This window comes from Pogoniulus pusillus, chromosome 26, assembly GCF_015220805.1.
Source record: "Pogoniulus pusillus isolate bPogPus1 chromosome 26, bPogPus1.pri, whole genome shotgun sequence".
NCBI lineage: Eukaryota > Metazoa > Chordata > Aves > Piciformes > Lybiidae > Pogoniulus > Pogoniulus pusillus.
In genome coordinates this window covers 10,611,846-10,635,659 of record NC_087289.1, presented here as the reverse complement: position 1 = coordinate 10,635,659, position 23,814 = coordinate 10,611,846, and the positions used below count along the sequence as shown (strand labels likewise).

Sequence of the window (23,814 nt, the reverse complement as noted above, 5' to 3'; positions counted from 1 at the left end):
ATACTAAAGATAGTGAGGGGAAGGGTCAGTAAGTGGAAAGGGGACCTTGATCTGTCTACCAAAAAACTAAGGTTGAAATTCTACTAATTACTCTAGGACTACATAACAAGTGTGGATAAAGGGCATCGTTGCATGGCCTCTCCTGGTCTCTGATGTTGTGTACTTTTGTGCTGGCCTGAGGGGTGCCAGGTCCCCCTTAAACAAGATCATAGAGACAGAGACCCATCCCAGGGGAGGGAGCTGCTGGTCCCAGGATATTGTAAGATTGTTATTCTATTCCCTTTCCAGTATGACAGCTTAACAGATAGTGCTTGACTGCACTTCTCCTCCTTCCTTTCCCTGCCTTCACTTCTCCAAGCAATGCACTCTTATGGCTTGTGGAGCAGTTGGCAGGCTGCTGAGGTCTTGTAGGCCCAGCTAGGGGGGGCAGCTTTGGCCTACCTTACAGATCAACCTGGGGGTGGAAGGAATAGATGATTCTAGAAGCCCAGTTTGGGCCTAGTAGATTTTACACTAGTTCTGCCTGATTGCCATATATATATATATATATATATATATATATATATATATATGTATATACTCTTTTAAATCAAATTTCTCTCTAAACTTCCCATCAGTGTACAGCGTCCTCATTCTTACTCCTGAAAAGGGGTAAGAGTCAATTCTGTTCTCCAGAGCAGGGTATGCTTGTGGCCCAAAATGGAATATGACAAGAACAAGTAACTTACTAAAGATACTAAAGACAGTGAAGGGAAGGGTCAGTAAGTGGAAAGGGGACCTTGATCCATCTACCAAATACCTATGTTGGAAATCCTACTCTAATCACTCTTAAGACTACATGACAAGGGTGGATTGTGGTGGAAGGTCCAAATTATACCTGAAATACATATCCAAAACGTGTCCTAAACACCTACCTGGGTATCCACCTTGCCCCACCTTTCCCCATCCCCTCCTTCTTCCCAGGTGGAAGAAGCAGGAGAGCAAACAAAAGCCTTGGTGCCTCTCAGTCTGCCACAGAGACACCATATTTGGCCTTGTTTGGCACCCTGTTTTCTTGTTGGTATACAGAGGTCAGGGATGCTAGGCATGTGAATCTCCCTTTTGTGGTGAAATAACCTAGGATTGGTTCTAGGGGTGTTTTTGTCTTTTGCTGTTGGTCAAAGACATACACCAAAATGCTTAAAAACCTGGCCAATGTGTGTGTTTGCTGCTGCTGCTGCCTTTGCTGCTTGCTACCCGTCCTGTTTCTCCCATGAACGGAAGACATGACCCTGCCTGTCCTCTGCACTGAGGCAAGGGACTGAAATGGCTTGCCCCATGCTGGCATACAACTGCCCACCTGAGCTCAGCCGAGCCCGAGTCCGTTTGACTCTGGCCAAGTCTAGGTGATGACCTAGCAAAGGACTAGCAACAAGTTGTGACATCGGGGCCCTGCTCCTGACCAATCATGAAGAGGCCCAGCCCCGTGCACTGCATCCAAGTCAGACAGTTCCAGCCCACAAACCTGGATCCCACTTTGCCCAGATGCCTGACCACTCCGATGACCTCCTGAGAGCCAGGGAGGATTTGCCTCGCATCAGTGGATCTTCTCAGACAACGTGTTCCATTTGAGCTACACACGCAGCAAACCTGCCTGCAACATCACCACCTGCAAGGCCACCTCGTGGTTGGGACTAGATTTACCCTCGTTTCTGCTTCTACATCTACTTTTGGATTAAAGATTGAGACTCTGAGCAGTGAGTAAACTAACTCTCTTTTCTAAAGGTTGTGAAAGGTTATGTTGAACCTTTAAGTGGCAGTGTGCTAACCATCTCAGGCAGTTTGTGCTGCAAGACTCTCTCCAGTTGTTTAAATCTTCTAAAACCTTTCCTAAAATCATTGAAATCAATATGAGTGAATATATACACGCTGCAAAAATTAGTTTGACCAACTGCACAACAGAATCTCTGTGTCTGTGTTAATTGTCAATAAGTTTGGACAAGTTTTCTTTAGACTTTGAATAAACTGTTTAATAATGTTAAATGGGGTACAATACAACAGACTTCTAATACAGAATCAAACTCCTCTCTAACATGGCTAAAGGGCATTGTTCTCTAAGGCTGGGCAGACCATGGGAAAACTGATGGGTTTGGTGCAGCAAGGGGAAGGAGACAGTGAGGGGAAGGGTTCCTAAGTGGAAAGGGAGCTTGTACTTATCTATCTACCCAAGGTATATGGCAGAAAGTCTAATTGCTCAAGAACTACGGAACAGGGGCGGATAAGAGACAACAGTTCTGGTGCAATTCCTGCTGTGTCTTGTGCTCTACTTTCTGATGTTCTTTGTGATCTTCTTTGTGGCACATTTCTTGATGTTCTTTGTGATCTGCTGTGTAGTGTGCTTTCTGGCATTCTTTGTAGTCTGCTTTGTTGTGTGCTTCCTTGTGCATTTCTTAGTGTTTGTGGTGTTCCTGCTGGTGTCCTTCTTGATGCCTTTTTGGGACTCTCAGCTTGCTGTAAACTTGGAGTCTGCTTCCTTTTTCCTTTTCTTGCTTCGTTCAGAATTTTGGGCTTTATGTAGTTGTCTTCTACTTCATACGAGTAGTCTTCAAGGAGTCCAATCTGCAAGTACAAAGAAGTGATGTCAGACACATCTCCCTCCTCTCTCTAAAAACTTCACACTTTTTGCAATTAATTTCTTTCCAAACTAATTGCCACTGAAACAAGATATAAACCAACTAAGTAGAGGAAGGCATCTCTCATACAATTGGCTGCAGCAGCCCTACCTGATTTCTTCATTTTAATTCTGTTGTTGTTCCTTTCTATTCAGATTCAATTCCTGCCGTGCAATAGACTCATTGAAATCTGTACATTGAACACAGGAATTTATCACAGCTCTGTCTTTACATGGCAATGAAAAACAGCCATGTTAAAAGGAAGGGATGATGAGGAAATTAATCTCAACTAAGTTTTTTTCTTGATAAGGAGAGAGAACAGAAGCTTCTGGCATTTATATGCCAAAAATCAACATGTGGAGAAAAATGAGTATCCCAGATTGCTGTGGCAAGAATAATTTTTCTATTAAATCAAAATGGAGCTCTGAATAAATATGTTTTCCCATGAATATAATGCACTGGAGAACACAGTGAAAGAAGAGATGACCTCAGTGTCCCTCCAGATGCAAAACATTAATTATTCTAATAAAGACTACATTCAGATAGACACATCTTCTATGCAGGGGTGAGTTCAGAGCAGTCAGAAGTACAGATCAGCAGTGCTGTGGGCAGGTATTCTCCAAATACCAGGCATTCATAATTGGATGGCTTTGTCCCCCCATACCTTACCTTTATTCATACCCTTCACCAGCTTTTGTGATGCACTGTTTCTGTAACAGGAAGATGAGAATCATCTTCCTTTATACTGAGTTATACTCAAGACCTAGACCCTATGTAATGTGAGGATCCAAATAATCAATCTTCCAATTGCATTTTAAGCTGAATTAAAGAAAAAAAAAAAAAGCCTGAATCTATCATCCTGACATGCATGCAGTAGAGCATTGCTTCTTTAGGCACAACACAGAACAGCTGACTGTGAATTAATCTGAGCGTGGCTTCCTATTGTATTTATGTGTACATTGAGCTGTTACTAAAGTGCTTCTCAACCCTGAACTTGAAGCTGTGTCGTGTGCTCTGGCCATGGTTTGTGCTGGGTAGGGGCTCGTGTGTGTGACAGAGAGCAACCAAGGCAAGCAGAAAGGTTTATGGGCAATTACATCTGCCTTGCTGGGTGCCAAGGGCACAAGGAACACATCTTTGAGAGGAGCTCTGCCTCCTCCTCCCTACAAAGCTTGCAAGGGTGACATTTGCAGCAGATTGGCTTTGCATAGCACTGTGCATGATGCCTTGGAAAAGGGTCTTCTACCACGCTCATGGCCATTCATGGGCACATGCTTGTGAGCTTTAGCTCCTCTGTTGCCAATAGATCCATTGCAATAGGAGCACGAAGAGGCTGGGGCTCTGAAGACAGCCTCACCGTCTGGCTCTGCCATGCCGTGCTGGCTGTATAAACATCAGGAGGATTAGAGAAAGGGATCGTTATCCTAGCCTCATTTTAAAGAAGCTGAAACAATAGCTTAGGAAATCACTGATCTGGCCAAAAGCACACGAGAAGTCTCAGAAAGACTAATCACTTAGTGCCAAGCTCCAGTCCAGGGGCTTAGCCATATTAGAAGCAATCACCAACCCCCCGCAAGACAACAGAGCAAATGCAAATGTCTGTGTCCCTCTACCTGCAGTGGAAAGTTGCTCTTTTTTATTTTTGGGGGTAGCACTTTCATCTGGGTAAGCACAAACAGTAGTAAGTGGAAGGGAAATGGGTCCTGGGTACAGGGTCAGGGCAAAGGGGGCGCTAGAAAAGCAATAGTTTTCTCCAGCAGCTTCCTCAGGAACATCCAGTGCTGCTTGTGCTGATGGTGATGCCACTAGAAAGCCCCAGTGTTCCTACCTCAAACCCTGGCTAGGCTGCTGTTGTCTGCTTTTCATATTTATAGAATACCTGCCAGCTCCAGCCCCCAATATAAGTTCTAATATGGCATATCAGGGGTGGAAATAATAGTTGCTTACATAATTGCAATGTTACTGACACAGCTGATGAGCTGATGATGTTATTTGCACAGCAGTGATGGCATTCAAACCCTTGCTGACTTACAATTACGCTGTATGCTCCGAGCCCTAGCATGATTTAAATTACCCCAGGAACACAAAGAAAATACAGTCTCTTGACAAGATAAAGGGGGAGGGGGAAGAGATGGCTTAGAAATCTCTTTTTGGTGGCTGCAGTGTTCAGTACTGCTTATTCATGGCTTTTCAGCTTGCACATTTCATTTTAGGAAAGCAAATTGGAAGCATTATGTTCTGCCTTTTTGCCTTGATTTAAACCATCCCTGTGCCTGCTCTCCTGCCACCTCCAGGGCTCTCATTGGGCAATGCAGATTTTTCGCCACTTTTTTCACCCTAAATAACTGTTTAAATAAGAATCCATGTGGATAGGAGTAGGTAGAAGGACATTGCTCATAGCCAGCCCCAGTGTGATTAAAGGAAAAGCTGCTGTAGGCAAATAGATTTTGGAAGAGACTTGGGACTTATTCCCAAGCTGGCTCCAGAGTGATGCTGAGACCAAATCTGAGGGTCACATAGCTGAGTCCTGTGGCTACCACACAACTAAAGCAGTGCTGAAGCCCGAGAGAAGAGCTCTGCAAGGTTTGATTCACAGCAGAGCACTGGTGCTGTTAGTGATTCACAGGAGGCTTATTTTGGACCCGATCCCAACCCACACAGAGATCAACAACTATGGGTCAGTCCTTTGCACTATTTGTACTTGGATGATGTTCTCCCACTGCTAATCCCCTGATCCACAGTGTCCATGTGCACCACAGACTGTGCCTGGGAGCTGGTCAGCAGCATGACATCCCGTCTGCAGAGGCTATGCTCAGCTCTCTGTAACTGAACTTGCTGTTTGACATCCTTGGAGTGAAGTCCCTTAAATAACTCTCCCAAACATATGAAACCACATTTCTCCCAGCTACACAATGTCTTTATGGTCTTTTTCTCAAGTGCCTGTTGACCTGAGAATTTACAAAGACAAATCAGGCTTCAAGCTGTTTCCAACCCTCTGCTGCTATGACATCTTACTTTCAAGAAATCCTGAGTATTTGCCTCCCCAGTCACTCCCAGCAGTGCAGTGGCAGCATTTCTACTTTCAATCCTTATCTACAGCCCTGGCCTAGCCAGAGGCTCCTTGGTGCGTGACTGTCCAGCTATTCAAGTTCCTCCCATCTCTTCCTCATTAGCTCCTGATTTCAGGCTGCTTCTGACCCTATTTCTTTGACTGGATTTTTCTCTCTGCCTATGCTCTGGCCCCTGGGATCAGCTGCAGGGAGAAAGGAAAAAAAGGGAATAGACAGAAAGAAGATCAAGCAGAAAGAGGGAAGAAATAGAAACAGAAGATTCCTTTAAAGAAGAATCACATGCCCAGTCCACAGCATATCTGTCTGGTACCAACAAATGCTTTGGGATCAAGCTCAGCAGAGAAGTGTAAGGGCCTATGAAGAGAAATTTGAAAATGAACCAGGCAGTCAGTAGAGTTTATCTTCTGCTCTTTACCTTACTATTGTATTTGTTTTACATTGCCCCCAAAATCTTCTTTGTGCTTCAAATTCTTGCACTGGTAATATGTTGAGAAAATGTCAGTGGTGGAAATTGTTGATTTGGGGAGGAGCAGAAGAAAAAGAGAATTAACACTCAGAAAGCACTTGAGCTTCTGCAAGAGTACAGGCATGCAGTGTCCCTGTTTCAACTGTCTGCTGTCAGTGTTACAGCCATGAGTCCACCAAAATATATGGGAAATCAAAGCAATGGGTGAATGCTTGCCCAATAGTTAGGGGAATTCAGTTAGGATAGAGATTGCTAGGCTGGAGGATAAATGAAAATGAGAAACAGGACAAGAAAAGCAAACTTGTTTGGCTCATCGAAGGAAATGACACTATCCTTTCAAACCAGGGGATTGAATGGGAAGGACAAAAACCTCCATGGGTGCCTTCAGACCAAGAAACTGCTGGCCTCAATGGCACAACCTTTGCTGTGTTGCTGAGACACCAGCACAGAGCTGCAGCACCAAGAGGGCACATCTCAGAAGTATTTCTGTTCTTTTACTCTCTGGGAAGATGGGATGAATGAGTGAGGCTGTGTCTGCCTCTCCTTAGTGCCACACAGCAAGGCGTTTTTATTCCAACCTGGTGTGAGAAGGTGAAAAGTGTAATTAGTGCAGCAGAACTACCTGCATGAGCTGTAAGACAATTAGTCTGCTCTGAACTGGGAGAAGAAAATGATTTGTGGTCTGTGCAAATACTGAAGTGATCAGTTTTTTCTTAAGTGAAATGGTTTGACCAGGTTCTCTAAGGCTGGGCAGACCGTGTAAACACTGATGGGTTTGGTGCAATTATCCAAGGCATCTGCAGTGAAAAGATGAAGCTCCCTGGGCAAGAGGCAGTGCAACAGGATTGGCTAGAAGGATGAACTGCAGAGGGTCTGATCAGGTGAGGCAATATATGGTTTCCCTTTGACTTAGGACTTGATTTGGAGCTGCAGGAGTTTTTGAAAATGACCTTAAAAGATCTACAGAGAGATAAGGACCAATACAGGCCTTGTTTGGAGAATATAAAAGTATTTCTAATCCTGCCCTTTTGTACACGTCGCCAAGTGACGGATAAAGGGGAGAGACTCGCTGCTGTGAGCGTTCAGCTCTGCTCTCTGGATGCCATCCTGATTGATTCGCTTGTGGTGCACGAAGATATGCAAGCAGCACTTGATGACTGCAGCTGAATTACAATCATCCAAAGGTTTCAGTGTAAGAGACCTCTGGAGGTCATCTAGACCAACCTCCTCTTCAAAGCAGGGTTTTATGGGAAGTTCACATCTCCCTTTCTGAAGAAAATGATGCATTTCTGTCAGTGCCCTACCACAGAATCACAGAATGTCAGGGGTTGGAAGGGACCTTGGAAGATCACTTAGTCCTAACCCCCCCTGCCAGAGCAGGATCACCTATAGCAAATCACACAGGAATGCATCCAGGCAGGTCTTGAATATCTCCAGAGAAGGAGACTCCATAACCTCCCCCCCCGAGAATCCTGTTCCAGTGTTCTGTCACCTTCACAGTGAAAAAAATTTTCCTCATGTTTCCATGGAACTTCCTAAGCCTCGGCTTCCACCCATTGCCCCTTGTCCTGTCACTGGGCATCACCCAGCAGGGCCTGGCTCCATCCTCCTGGCACTCACATGTTACCTATTTGCAAACATTAATGAGGTCAGCCCTCGGGCTCCTCCTCTCCGAGCTAAAGAGCCCCTCCCCACAGCTCCCACAGTCTCTCCTCATAAAGAAGATATTCCACTCCATCATTTCCAGGGTTCTGTGCTGGACTCTATTAGTCACTCCTGAACTTGCCTGGACGCATCTTGTTTTGCCCTGAAACACCACAACACAAGCACATTCTTTGTCCTTCCTATGCACTCAGGATGAGACACCTCACATATGGGTCTTCATTTCATGATATGCACCAGCTACAAGAAAGGAACACTGTGATACTATCCATCATTCAGCGTGGTTTTGTCCAAGTCCTCATGGGCCACAGATGTCATGGAACTTGTCAACCTTTGCTGTAAAGGGGCTGTTCCAAGGAACAGATGTCTGTGTTCAATGGCTTACTGAGTGTGAAAGGAAGCTCCATAGCTCATCCAAAAATGGGGAGCTACTCTTGTCACAAGCTAACTTGAAAGCTCATGTGTATTTTAAAAGATCAGCATGAGTTTGAATTCAGCAGTTACAGCACCTGCTAAAGAGTTTAGAATGAGAGGAGAAAGAGCCAGGACCCACAAGGACAAACTCCTGGAGGAAAAGGACTTTGTGTAGAAAAAAATATAGATGGCTAAGCAGCAAGCAGACTCTGCAAACAATAAAACTGTAAAAGCATGTCTTGCATGGCTGCACGTGGATGTGTTCTCTAGAATGCCTGAGCAGCCCAGCTTCCTACATCTCAATGCAACTCTGGGGAGTCACTCTCAGATCAGAAACAGGTGCTCTGGAGAAAGTGTGCAGGAACTATAAATAACATGGAATGGCAAAAAGGATCTTCTGGCATGCAGAATCTGCTTTTATTACTTGGGAGCTATCAGTAATAGAAGGCAAATGAGCTGCCTTTAAATGTGAAGTACCTCCCAGTGCTTTCCTCTGTCTCCCAGAGCTGCTTCCTAGAGCACTCATTGGAGCAATATAACTAAAGGAATAGCACTTGATGGGCCTATGAGTAAGTAGGGATGGCTGTACAGAGCATGGAAGAAAAGCTAGAGAAAAGCTACTGATGCTTTAATAAAAGCTTACTTCCAACCTGTACCTCCCGTTAAGATCATTCAGAATAAAGGCTGCTCAGATCCAGGAAAGAACAAAATGAGAAATTACTGTTGGTGTGTTAAGTGAAGAGCAAAGAAACTGCTAAGGTTGCTTTTGGGAGGCTTTTGGAAGGGAGTGGATTTGCATAGTAGAGCATCATCTGAACTGCCATGAGCAGGCTGAACTCACTCCTCTATATTTGTCTGGCAATGTAACTCAACTGATTGCACAACTCTTGCCTTGGACCTGCTTCTAGAAAGGTTCATAGCTTCAGTTGTTGATGTCAAACGGAAGCTTGTTGTCCCTCACACTTCATTTTGTAGAATCGCACAATGGTTTCAGTTGGAAGGAACCTTAAAGATTATCTAGCTCCAGCCTCCTCACCATTGGCAGAGGCATCTTCCACTAGATCTGTGTGTTCACACACCTTGTTTGTATGCAGTGCCCTTCTTCATAGAGAGGAGTCTGGCACACAGCTCTGTTACACATTTCTGCCCCAAAAGAGTGTGTTTCACTCCTGTGCACAGCTCCAGCGCTAAAGGCAAATGGCAGAAAGAGTGTTTGTTGATGAGGAACTGAATAAAAAAGATACTGATGCTGGTAATGAGGTAAATTAATCAGTACCCTACAACTCAGATGGGCCTTTTGTACTTTACAAGCTCTCCTGAAGTCCCTGTCCAGCACCATGTCTACTACGAGCAGACCTACTATTGTGCTATTTTTCCCAGCAGTAACAATACCTGGCAGCGAGTGTTTCTAGGACTGGAGACCTTCTCTGGCAGAGGGCAGCAGGTCAGTAGACTGCTCGTTTATATCTGACAGCATGATTAGCAAGGGCTGGGGAAATGTTTATCTACGTCCTTAGGTGGAGATTGTTAATGCCCAGAACTGCCTGTGATTTAACTGCCAGGCAGCTACAACTAGCTACATTATTCCAGTGTTTAAGACATTTACTGCACAGTTGCTAGATTTGCTGCTATTTACAATTATTCCAGTGACTTACCACACCCTGTAGCTTGGTGGAATAGACCAAAACCTTTTCAATCACAAAACGCTCCTTCCCAACATCATTAGCAGAGTTTTGTTGTAGCTATGATGGCCTAGGCGCTATAGGTATAGAGGATATCTGTTATTAGACCAACTGATATAGCTGGGAAAAAAACCACACTTTATGTACAGAAACTTTCCTTCTGGTGTGGAACAGCAAACTTTGTGTCTCCTTCAGACACAGCCTCTGTTTTTGTATTGCAGGGCTGGTCTAGCTGAGATCAGGAGGTATAGCTTTGTAGTGTCTGGTCACTAAATAGCTCAGCTTTATATTAGATACTGATATCTGAAGGGTGAAAAATGGGCAGGATGCAGCTGCTTCTTCCAGTGTATCTGAGAGCCGTGTAGGCATCATGCCCCAAGATACTGGGGCACCTTTTCTTTGTGCTGTATGCAAGGCACAAAGAACCAGAGACTCACAAGGGTAGGGACTGATTTTGGGGAGCAGATAATTGCCAAAACCCCACTGTCGCCTCTCTCTTACTCAGAGGGTTCAGTTATTGTCCCTACAGTGAGACTCTTTGGTTGACTAAGTTTCTTTTATACCACCTCAGATTAGATGGGGCAGATCTCATTTTCTGCTCACACTCTCTCCTAATTTCCTCTCCCTGTCTGAAAACCTCAGTCAGTGCCGGGTTAGAAACCTCTGCCACTTGTCCCTTTCAAGGCTGTCACCAATTCTGGGTTAATCCTTTCCAGAATGTCTTCATATATTTTCTCTAATCATAGCATAAAGCAAATCTTTCATCAACTGTAACAAAAATTTTTGCATTTCTACCTGGTTGCTCTGCTCTTAGTTTCCTTCACTCTCAGTCCACTTAAATCAGGGCCACTAACATTATTTTCCTTTTGCATTTGCACTTTTCTGATTTCATTACACATTAAATGTTACACATTCACCTTTCACTCCTGTTCCAGAACATTCCTGTTCTTTTCCCATTCTTTCCTTTCCTTATTCACAACGGGTTCAGGTATTCATGAAGCATGTATCTGCATCACAGCCCCAGGAAGAGAACAAATTAGGAACCAGTGTCCTTCTATTAATTCAGGAATAGCCAAGATCGATACAAGAGAGCGCACCAAAACACAGCAACTTCTGAAGCCTGCATGCTCTGAGAGCAAGCGCAGTTCCCAGTGGCTGTAGCATGGGCTTGGATGACTTTACAAGACATCACAAAGTCATTTACATCAAATAACTGCTGTAGCAGCCAGCACAATACTACTCAGCAACACATCCACTTTCCATCGACATCCTATGAATCTCCCTCCTTGCTCCTCTGGCTGACCGAAAGCCTAGCAAGTCTATGGCCCTTTTCCATGGCTTGATTTTCAATTAAGAGATAATGTCAGTGGAAGAGCACAGTTCATCAGATAGTGTTCCCCAGTCACTGCAGAAGGCAGAGATGTAGTAAGCAGAGGTGAACTGCTGAAAATCTCTGTGCCTGGCTAGAAGATTATATAATACGTGAGGCTAATTTTACTTTGTTTCATATTCACATATATTAGTGCAGCTTTTGTGATATACTTGTCCTTACGTAAGTTACATCTGTTCTTTTATTCACTCATCCATGTTTGCTCTGCTTTCAAATTTATGAAACAGGCATTCCACTGAGCTCAGCAAATGATGGGCATAATAACTTATCTAAATTGCAAAGTATGTGATGCCCTTGAGGTAAACTCTGATGTGAAGGCTTTATGAAGTGTTCCACATGTAGAAGTGTTGGAAAGTATTTATTTGCCAGCTCCTGTCTTTCCTTTGGCTGTTCAGATGATGTTAAGAGGACCCTATGAACCTGCCATGGAAGCCTAGGGGCTAAGTAAAGGACAGAAGTAGAACTACATTATTATCTTCATAGGGGAAGCAGAGCCATACTGGCACTTGCACATATATGGCTCTCTCTGTGGATGTCAAAAGTTTCTGGCTGATAGGCTCTAGAGTATCTCTCTATTTAATGACATGCTCTAGACTATTTACTTAACTAAATGCCTCTCACTCTAACATTGTGAAGCTTTATTAATGAATTTATTCCTATGAGATAGGAAAGTAATATCTTTTTTATTTTCTTTTTTCCCCCCTTCTCTTACAAGCTTGTAGAGAAGCAAAGGCCCTGTGGAGGGAAATGGGAGCTTTCCTGTCCTTTTAACATATCTGAGGCACTCTAAACCCCTTTCTGCAGATGCTATTAAGTCCTGCAGTGGCCGTGCAGAGATCTGGTTCCATGAGTCGCTCAGGGCCAAACTTTACTACTAGTCCCAGCATTCATGCTCATGCCAGATGTCATCACCTTCATCTGCAAGTCTGTCAGTAATGGCCAGGGCTAGCTGCTATGGTAGTGTCCCCATATGTTTAAGACCCAGTGACTGGACTGAGTTTTGTGGAACCCAGATGAGTTCTTCTGAACCTCTCTTGCAAGCTTCCTGTTCATTGCTGCTGAGCTTTGTGCATCACAGGTCGCTGCTCAAACCACTGGGCTAAATCAGTCTTGCTACATCATTCACCGATGTGAAGACTTAAGCCTCTCTAAAAGAAAGGGTTTGATGTACTTTCCCATACCATTTTCTACTGACTACTTCAGGAGGGTTTCCCCTTGAATCCATTCTCATTTAATGCTGCCAGCATGATATTTCATTATCTTTGTGGCTCAATTTGGCCAAAGCCTGTAGCTGAAAAAGCTATTCTTTGGCCTAGTATAGTGCCTTGAGTCCTCTGTAAGCCAAGCAATCTGGCCACCAGCAAATTCAACTTGCGAATTTCTGACAACTATGAGACTATTTTTAGGAAAGCCAAAGTTCCTGAAGTAGACTGGGACTTGGTCCCTCTGTTAACTGCTTCAAAGGTCTTGTACCCAGGTGTCTGTTTCCCCAGATTGTTAATGTCAAACATTTTATGCAGGTACTGCAAGGAAAAGTGTCAGTAAAATCCTACAGAACAGGGATTTTGAGAGACTGGCCTGGTCCATTTTTCCTGCCTCTGAGGGATTCCTCAGGGATTTCTAGTATGCTAGATATCCTTCAGGTACAGCCTGTGTAGGGGGATGTTTCTTAACATCACAAGGTAATCTAGGCTCTGCTTGGTCAGGGAATACTGAGAAGGGCATCTCCTGTGCAGTGATGTTCTCTTTTCTCCAGCTAATTACAAGGTCATTTTTCACTCTTTGTATTTAAAGCTTCCAGAAATAATTAGCCCATCTGATAAATTACTTTGCTTAAAACATAAATTTGTCAGTGAATCAGATGAGCAATACAGCACCCAAAACACTTGAAGCTACAGATATATTACTACTTTGTCAATCCTGGAAATCCAAAATGGCCCAGATTAATTTCAAACTAATTTGCTATGTTCTTCATTGTGACAAGAGGAAGTGTTTGTGTGTCAGGCTTTGTGCCTTTCTGTGTCAGATTTCAGCCTGAATGTTTTTATGTCTGACTCCAGAATATAAAACTCTGATAACAGGGGTTTGCACTGGCAAACCTGACATGTGGAGAATAGGCACTGCTATAATACCACTGCATTAGAGAAAAAGTCTGGAATGTTTTCATTAGGTGCAACAGCTGTTTCCATTGCAAAAGCCAAACTTCACTGGTGGTAGTGTAGCTGTCAGCTTTCCAGAGTTCTGCATTTATAGCTGGTTGTATAAGCTCCTTTATGTTCTTCTTTTTTGGTTTCTTTTTTTGCTTTCCAATATATGTAAATTAATTCCATAACAAAAATACAAATAACTACCTTGTAACTAGGCCTCTGTGATGGTTCTTGGAGGGCATCTACAATCAGCATTGTGTTGAGTCAGCTGTGAAATCTGAATGTACCAAAATGGTTCTGGAACAAGTGACATGTGGTAATCTGCACCACATCAGTGTTTAATCATCAGATTTAATCCTCCTTAGTACTATGTTAGAGCTCTTTAACCTGGTGTAACTTTCTTAATTACAGCTGATTAAAAAAAACCCAAACACCACAATGCAAACCAACAAGAAACCCAACAAAGAAATCCCAAAATTCCCTGAGTGTAAATCCAATGAAGAAACTTCAAAATTCCCTGAGTGTTTTCCTGTCTGCTCTATATAAAAAGAATTTATTCCTAAGAATATGCTAAATATGCTGAAACTAAATTTGGGAGGGGAAAAGTAAAGTACAAAAGAAATATTTTATGATGTTTTTTCATTCCTTTGTTCTAACACAATAATAATAATTTAAAACCTGTGTTATGAAACAAACTGAGTTCTGTTCTTACTCTTCTGTTGCCTCAACTGAAACGGAATCATAGAATCAACCAGGTTGGAAGAGACCTCCAAGATCATCCAGTCCAACCTAGCACCCAGCCCTATCCAGTCAACTAGTCCATGGCACTAAATGCCTCTTCCAGGCTTTTCTTGAACTCCTCCAGGGACTATGTTCAGAATGCAAACATATTTTGAAGTGCCAAATTGTAAAATGGCAGAGAGTAGATTTTAAGGCATTTCAGTAACTTTTATTCCTAAATATTTAATTATGCAGAGATTTCCCATGTGGGATACCTGTCCATTTTTAAGTGTTACCAGCTTGATTTCCATCAAGACTATACTGAAAGTATCTAGAGAAACTAATCCATAAGAATACAGCAAAATACTTTGTTCTACTGAATTTACAATGGAATATTAGTCACTGTTGAAACTGCAGGGATCTTTTTGGTACCACCACCAAACTTTTCATGAGACTTCAATAACTATTTAGATATCTATGTACTTGGTCTAACTTTCAGCTGTGATCTTTTCTCAGCAGCCTCTGAACTGCAGAGTTCAGAGCTTGATTTTCACAACTCTGAAAGCTCAGAGTTCCGAGCCTTCAGAGTTGTGAAAGACAAGCTGGTTATTCAAGGACCTAACTAAAGATCAAAATCCTGGCTCCTGGAAAAACTCTGGGCAACTGTCTCTGGTATTTAAGTTTGTTTGAAAATGAGAAGGACAAATGCTAGACAAGTATACAGAATAGAGTATTTGTAAATACATCATTGACTCCTTACATTCATCTAATTTCAGTGTTTCCTATAGCTGGCAGGAAGTATTTAGGTAATTGTACAAGTATATATAATTTATATCATATGTAGTGTTTGTGTTGCAAAAGAGTCTCATATGATCTGTAGGCAGGTGTGAGAGATTCAGAGGCTATCCTGGGCAGTGTAAAAGAGGTTTGAATATTTATCCTGTCTTTCCCTCATGAGCATTTTAGAAGAGAAGAAATGCTGTTTATCTATAATTTTGTGCACTTAGGTTTTGGTTACTTTCTGAAAACATCCTGTACTTGGAAAGCTTTATTAAGAGCCACTGATCTCACAGCTAACTGAGGCAATACACCTACTCAGTCCTTCTCTCAGAGGAGATGATTTCTGGAAACTTCATTCCAATTACTTGGAAACGTACACTCTGAAAAGTCCTTGACCTCTGTGACTTCTTTCTGACATTCCTGTCCTGGTTACACTGATTCAGTGCAGCCAGGGTTTGCATGTTCAGTATCTTCTCTAAGACCTCTCTGTAAACCCTAAATCCCAAAGTGGGACAATTTCAAGTCCCACCAATGCAAGAACTCGAGCCCTCCATTCTCCAGCCTTCTACTGCAGCCACAACCCAGAGTGGCCATGTGTCTATCTGGATCTGATGGAGCCATAAGACACAGGTTAAAGCCAATGTCTCAGACCATTAGTAATATTATCCCTTCCTGGTGATGAGTTGCTACCCTTTTCCTCTAAAGGAGCTGAATGTCAATAGTGTGAATGCCCAGAGCTGTGATTTGTTCTCCTTTGGAAGACTTCAGCCAAATGTAAAGTACTGACTGCTATTGCAGCGTGCCCTATTATTCCTTATGTCAAGTCACATTCATCTGCACGGAGAACCAAAACAAGACTCCCTACGCTTCACAAAGCCTTTAAGAATTAAATTGCCCAGCTGCTGTGCAGAGACTCCAGAAAGGCATTTGCACGTCTTTTACTTCTCACATCACCAAAGCCTCATTTGAGCACTACTAAGAGACTTAAGACGTTGGATTGAGTTTTACTCCCTAACAACTCTCCCCTACAACCAATTAGTACACTACCCCATATGACAAAGATGGAAGAAAATTATAATTATCAACCAAAACTTCAGCTTTTGAGGTTAGAGGTGGTGTTTTTTTGCATTAGATAACCACAAGAGACTAATAATATGAACAAAGATCAAGCACAGATGCTAAAGTAAATAGTAAATATGTATCTGTGGCTAATGCCTGAGCTCTAACAGAGCTGAAGGCACACAGTCAGCTTTTAAATGGCATCTACTTTTTTTTCTACCTTTTGAACAGATATGACTCAGGTGGACATTTACTCCCCAAGGAACAATATACTCCTCTACCCTGCGCTGTAAGTTTTTACCTTTGGAATTTCATTCCACACACGTTGGTTATCAATTCTTCCTCCGAGGGTGTCCATGGCATCTGCCATTAGCAGCTCCAGCTGTGGTACCAAGATAAAAATTATCAGTGCAGAATTCACACAGAAATAACTTCTCTAAATACACAGATTAAAAGCTAATTAAAAAATCATTTGTACGCTGATGATTTTATTACTCATCTTTTACACAATGAGCACTGCCACCTCATCTTTGCTTCAGCCATTACTCTGTCTTATTGTGGATATAAAATACTTAACAATGAGAAAAAAATCCTCTGGAAATTTTGTACTTAAGCCTATAGGGTTTTAATGCACTAAATGTTTATACTTTGTAAAGGAAGACTTAAATTGTAAAGAACAAAGGCTCCCTATTTCATTCTTTAGCTGTCTGGGATATTCTGTGTTGTACATGAATGCTTTTTAGTATTTTCTCCCAAGGCTAATGTATCATAATTTAAAGCAGCATGTAAAACCTCACAAGAGGACAACACTAAAGCTGAGATGCTTTTACTGTAGCTGGAAGTATCTAGCTCATTTTCCCTGCTTTTACTATCCATTTTCTTTGGCAAACCTTGCCTTTTCCCCATCATGCAGCAAAACAGAACATAAAAACAAGGCTGATGATTTCTAGTGTAAACTATAAAAAGAAGTTGTAGGAAAATACTTGCTAATCAGTCCTCTGTGTTAGAAGGAAGGCTGAAATTCTGGTTATTTGTAGCATTTCCTCACTCCAGTACCCTTCTGGGTCAGTCATAGCATTGCCTCATCCTGCACCCTACCCAAGCATCTGAAAATATTTCAGTTGCTCTTAATTCAGTATCAGAGACACAAGGGTCGGATCCAGTGTATCCTCCTGCAAGCAGCCATTAGTCTCAGCATTTAGAAACACTGGGAGAAACTTGTATTTAATACCTGTGATATTGGTGTGCTATATTAGGTCTATTCCAAAACAATTAGTTTGTTAATACAATCCTAGATCATAATTTTTGGTGTCTTCCCAATTTTGTTACTCATTACAAGTAATCGGACAGGAGAAGCAAAAACATTCATAGAGGAATTGTCTCTTCTTGCTGCCCCTAGATGGGCAGCAGTCTAAGAGGCATCCTTAAAGTGATGAATGCACTCATCTGTGCAAGATATAAAAACACTGCCTTGAGATTGAAGGAGCAGATCTCTATTTCCTTGAGTTTACCTTGGCATTCAGGTTTTGGAAGTGAAAACTCTATGTGTCCCAACACTAGATAAAGGAATCTTCTTTTGAATCTAAATAAATATCCTATGGTTGGTTCCAGTCTGCTTTCTCTGTGCTTGTGCAGCCAGTAAATTGAATCTTATTGGTCCAAACATTTAATACGTTTTTTGAAGTCAGGCATAAAAAAACAAAACTGCAAAAATCTGCCCCTGACTTTAATGCAAAAGGAGTCCAGACAGGTTTGTCAGAAATTTTCCATCAAGACTTTTAGGACAGATAATCTCCTTCTATGAATTCAGAACAGACACAGCTCAGAGATTAAGCATATTAAGGGCAGAATGGACAAAGTGCAGATTCTGTGTCAAACCAGGCAGAGGAGGAACTGGTCAGGGGAAGGAGAGGATTTCTCCATTGCTTTCCTTGCAGCGATTCTGTCTGAAGATCTGGTAGAACAGCACTAGGGCAGGGACTAGGACATGGGTATGTCAAACTGAAGGGGCTGCTCTGACAGCCCGATCAGGCTGGAGGTTTCACTCCTTTGGGCAAGAACTTAAAAACACCTTTCCATTTGAAGATATTGATACATGCCAGTGAAAAGTGCCCAATGAGTGCTCTGCATTTAATTTTTATCACCCAACGTTTCCCCCCAGCTCTGTTGGCAGAGTTGTTGCATGCTACAAGAGCAGGCAGTTGGCAAAGTACAGTAATTCTCTCCAAGCTGATCTTTTTGGGAGAATCCCCTCCAAATTAAAACACTGCATTTAAAAAAAAAAAAAAAAGTCTTGTCCTCATTTGATTTTAAACTGAAAAAGATTTCTGATTTTGAAACAAACTTTCACCTTGATTTATTATGTACAAATATGATGGTACTGAAACCATAAAGCTTGAAAAGATTTTTCTTCAGGGTTTCTCCCCACTTATATTCAGTTGTTTAACATAACTGAAATCTTTACTTTCCCAGGGTTTGTGAATAAATACTGATTTAAAAAGTCCTCAGTTTCCTGTGTCATAGATTAGGACTCTATCTAGTCAGAGAAAGACGTTTACACTAGAAGAGTTTATAAATGAAATGCCTTTGGGATCCTTGCTGTATCAGTGAAAACTGCACTCTTATAAATTCAGTGTGCTTAAAACTTTATACAATTTATACTGTAGGTGAAAATAAGCATTTGGCTTCTTTAGCATTTCCTAACTCACACAATTTAACTGCCTTGCTTGGTCATAAAGTCTTATCTCTGTTTTACTAATGTTTATCCGGAATGACCTCGAAGGAATTACTTTAAATTTTTATTAGTACAAGTGAGATTAGAATTTGGCCACCTCAGTTTTCTTCATGGAAGAATATAGCTGTCACTTAGAAATGTTGCTGAAGAGTGAGAAGCACATGGAGTCAGCATGGATGCTTTTCATTCTGACCGTATGGAGATGGAGAGGCTGTCTCTGTGGCATCCACTGAGAGACAGTGAATTCCATCAGTATATCCCAGTGCTGCAAAAGTTTCATCCTGCTTAGACCCCAGTTAAATGAAGAAAGTAACAGGTAGCCTGAACAAGTGTGAATCTTTCGCTCCCCACATGGTCTGGGTGTGCAGATCCAACAATGAGCAATGTTTTGTGCTTGATGCAGTTGCAAATGGTAGAGAACAGTCCCTACTGGTATAAGAGCAGCCTGTGCCATGAAGGCTGGTGCCACTGGGAAAGGTAAAGCTCATTAATCACTCCCTGGTGGAAGTCACTCTGCAAGTTCTTACCAGTAGCTATGTGCCTTAACACTGTCATTCCTGAAGTTCCTAAAATATTCTACCTACCAAAGAACCTGAGCTTCCATTTGCACACAGAGACTAAAGAGATATTTTAGAACAGGATGACAGGACTAAGAAAAAGAAATGCATGCTGAATTAAGCCATTTTCATGCTCTGGATGGGGTAACTGGTAGAGATGTTCTGCATTTATTCTCTATCTCGGGCTCAGTAAACCAAACATACGTGTTTTGTTGAAAGTCTTGCAATCTGTCACTTAAATCTCCTAGCACAGACCCTTGTTCTGCCCAGTCCTACCCTTAAGAGACTGAAGACCTTTGTCTTGTGTGGCCCAGAGCCTCCAAAAATCATTCAAGGGAGATGAGGCTTCTGGTTACTACATGACAAGATACAGGCAACAGTGTCATAGCCTTCTGCCTAATGTGTGATGTACTGGAGAAAAACCTACCACTGAAATATGTACCAATAACTCAAGACCCTTTAGCCAGCCTTGAAATGTAGACCTGCTGAAGTTTAATACTAGAAAATGTGCATCAAAAGGAGAATGTCTTTTAATAACACAGTTTCTCTGCAATGTCATTTCCCCTTATCTCCAGCCCAGACTTCAAAGCCTGGCAACCACCTCCTGCAGTTGCAGGCCGCTGCTCGCCTTCTCTAAAGCAAGCTGCTGTGAAGCTTTAATTCGACAGAGCTTAGGAGCTTTTCAGGACTGCAAACAAACATCGAGGGACCTGCTTGAGGAAAACCAAGAGTTTTTAGTGAACTGAAGCTGGATCATACAAATTGGACTGCATTTAAAAGCAGGTACTGTGGAGGGAGTTGTTTTTTTCTGCTAGAATGCTTTAAATCTGCATGTACGTGAGTTCTCTCCCTCCCCATCTGAAACCCCAGCAGCCTGGTGGAAGAATAACCATACAGGACTTTCTGATTGCAGCTTATTGATAAACTGTCAGGCTATTAATGACTTTGGTTTTGCAACAGCCCTGCTAGCATCACTGGCTTTGATTTACAAAGGGAAAACAAAGGCCTAGCAGCTAGATGAGTTTATTCAGAGATAGGGAGCACGTTGTAGATGGAGCCAGGAAAGAAAAGCTTTCCTCTCCTTTCCTCCCTCTCCTCAGGTTTCACTAGATTTGGCCTGCTTGCTGCAGGTGGCTTCTGATGTTGGATATCTTAAAGTAGCATGAGCTGAATAATTGCAATCATTCTTACAGACTGATTTGGGGACGTTTGGGGGAAAAGAAGAGGTTTTAAAAATATGCCTACTGATGAGTCATGCTGGTTCTATAAAAGTCATCCTTGCAGGTGATTAGCACCTCCTCTGACAAGGCACTGCAGTAGGATTTTAAAACTACTTCAGGTCCGCACATTCAAAAATGACTTCCAGAGCAAACTGCAGCACAGTGCTGTGCCCCATCCTCTCCCTGCCTGGCTCCCTGCCTCTGAAAGCCAGAAAAGCAGCGTGACAAATAAATACTTCCCAGTTTGTTATCCTCCTCATTGACGTCCTGCAGGTAGGGAAGGGTTGCAATCTCAGCCAGCACTTGCTCCAGTAGCTGGTCCCGTATCTCCAGGTTGTTCATGCGGCCAAAGAGGCTGGCCTGCTGCAGCTTCTCTATGGCACGGGAGCATGGGCAACGGTCCTATTAGATCACAAAAGCAACTCAGGTAGAGGAGAGCCATGGAAAACACATTTATCTCTTCAGTCCTATGCCTTGAGGCTTATTATCATACTTATATTTGTGCTGGTAATACTACAAGCAATATGGCATTCAACACCTTTAAGATAATGCTGCTGACAATCTTTATAGGGGAAAAAAATACTTTCTTGCCACAATCTCTCTAGTAGCACTAGAAAAATAAATATGTAGTTTTAACATATGTGGAGAGGAGACAGGAGATAACAAACATGAATGCAATTTTCTCATTTGGAGGTGGCTTTTCCATAATCCCCTCTGTTAAATATTACCTGGCTTTCATGGATTGCTTTTAAAGTTTCACTGAAGAGGCTGAGGAAACAGTGCAGTGTGTCAGCTTACAGTTTGTTTGCAGACTAGGCAAATCCAGGGTACAAATATGTAACCTCAAGGGTCTAAAACCTGCAGAGGTGGTCTGTGATCCTCCAGGCAGCTAGGCACATGGTACATTTTAAGCATGTGAAGAGAGAAACTCAGCCAAGTGCATGCATAAAAACTCAGCACCTGCTGAAGGGTTTGATGGATGGCAGCCTTACCACTGTATTTACAGAGTCTTCTGATGCCAAAAATGCAAATAAGCACCCTGCTGAGATTTTCTAAAGCAATTTGGCCTGGATTCCCCACGAGATGTAGCCATTGCATATCTGAATGCTCAGCCCTTCAGAGCAAAATTTCCACCCATCTAATCAGGGTTTTGAATGTATTTAAGTGCCAGAAATTCCAAGAATTGGCATTGATTTTCAAAACCACTTCCAGTATTTTTAGCAGACCTTTGTTCTGCGAGTTACATAAGGTGGCACGCTGGCACGGCCATTGACATACACTTCCAGGTAAGTGATTCTGGGTCCAATCAGGTATTGAACAGGGTGACAGCAAACTTTCAGATTACATTTAGTTTTCAGTAATGTGTCCTGTTTTTTAAATGAACTTTCCATGGCAAAGAATCTCGATTGTTTGGTTTTATCTTGATTTTGCACAGATTTGCACTAGGCAAGCGTCAAGTGCTACCAAAATGACTGTAGACATAGCTCTTGATCAAGGCTAAGGATTTAATAACAATGCTGTTCCTCCTTTCTATATGTCTTACAAGAACAATAGTGGAAAAAAAGTTTAGTTTTCTTCTAACTCCAGGAAAACACAAGTAATTGTGGTATAGTTAATTAATGTAATACCTAATATAAAAGAGTATGGAGTGAAAGACCGTGCACTAGAGACCGATGGCAGGAATGGAGCTATCATCTGAGAGCTCCAGATGTGAAACCAACCCAAAAAGAAAGAGCTGAGCCAATGAACTGAAGGAGAGAATCAGGCACTGCACAGGAAGAAGACTTCTGGTCAGCAGTTCTCTGGAGTATTGCTGATAGCTCCATTCAGCTGTGTTTGGAGAGGTTAATTTAAACCCAAGCATCATGGAACAGAGAAGTCAGCACGGTAGGAGATTCCTCTTTTGAGAGAAGTGTTGTTTGATTAGTCTATTAATGAAAATGCCAAGAGCATATTATTCTTCTAGAGAAACATAATGCAGGGCTCAATTTCAAAGAGAGCAAACAACTGATTGGGGAAGGAGAGATAAAAGACAATGATAACAGAAGGGCCATTGTGTATAAGCAGGTACAAATAAGATCAGGCTGGCAATTAAGCTTCCTATAATTCAGGTTGAAGGTCTACAGTGTGTGTCACCAAGAGGAGAAGAGGCAGAAAGCCTAACTAGTTCTAAGACTAGGATATTAGGTGACACAAAGGTGCATAATGACATGCTACTTGAGGAGCCAGGAGAGCCCAGCCAAGCCTACCTTCTCATGAATTTCTGTTGCCCGACCTCTAAGAAAGGAGATAGGGACAACCTTCTTACAAACTATTTTTATCACTTGAAGAGACCTTTTCTGAAGACCTGACTTGAGACATGAGCCAGAAAAAAAGATTTCTGTGATCTCTGATACGTGAAATTGTAAGTCTGACACAGTCTAGTTAGCATGACACTAAAGCAAGGCACAAAATGGAGCTCCATTTCCACCTGATCATCAGTGTTTGAAAGCCAGATTGCTGTGTCCCCAGGTAGAGCTGTGTGTATTAAAATAAGGAGAAGCAATCAGTTAATGAAAGAGCAAGAGAGCTCTTATCAACATGAAATAGGCTCACAACATTTTAGAGGCAGCAAAAGGTTTTTCTTTGCTATTCTTGAAATCAGCCCCAAACCTTTTAGTGCAAGCACTAAGAAATGAGTGTATTGAGTCATCAGCTAAGAAAGCAGGGAAAAAATCCTCGCTCATCATGCTGTGTCTGTTGGGGGCTTCTTCGATGATTAAAAAAGTAAAGACAAAAAGAAAACAATTTTTTTCTCAGCCTGACTATGCAGAAAAAATGTGAGAGCAGGCTACGTAGCTGTGGGAACCCAGTTGGGCATCTGTGCCAGTGTGCACTCCGTGGACACAGCAACGCTATTTAAGTTCATAGCAGGTCGGAAGTAAATAAATAAATAACCATCAGCAGGGCTTTTTGGAAGGGATTAGAGGAGGCTGAATGTTGTCAGAGGTGGTGTTTCAGTGACAATGAAAAATGCAGAAAGAGAAAGCAAAATAACTGCTGCTGGCAGGAGAAAAAAATTACATGAACTACAGCAGAATTCAAGGGGCTGCTAAGCTGCAGTAAAAAACATAATAAAGTGGCCAAGCAATCATATGAAGATGAAACAAACTCAGGCAGGCACGTGACAGTTCAGTAAGAGTGAACTTAAATGGAGACTTCACTGTCAATGAGTTGGCTCCTTTAGCAAAGAGATACACATTTGAGGCATCAGGTAGCAAA

General features: G+C 42.2%; 1 protein-coding gene across 1 annotated transcript in view; it reads right to left on the bottom strand.

Annotated features, from left to right (window-relative positions):
• Nucleotides 1-1,982: 1,982 nt before the first annotated feature.
• SPATA16 (spermatogenesis associated 16) overlaps nt 1,983-23,814 on the bottom strand; it is an 83,852-nt gene continuing 62,020 nt past the window's right edge. Inside the window, exons 9-11 of the mRNA XM_064164792.1 lie at nt 20,795-20,955; nt 16,344-16,425; nt 1,983-2,598 (exon numbers count right to left, since the gene is read on the bottom strand). Coding sequence (XP_064020862.1) covers nt 2,197-2,598; nt 16,344-16,425; nt 20,795-20,955 — 645 coding nt within the window. The 3' untranslated portion in view covers nt 1,983-2,196. The remainder of the gene's footprint in view (nt 2,599-16,343; nt 16,426-20,794; nt 20,956-23,814) is intronic.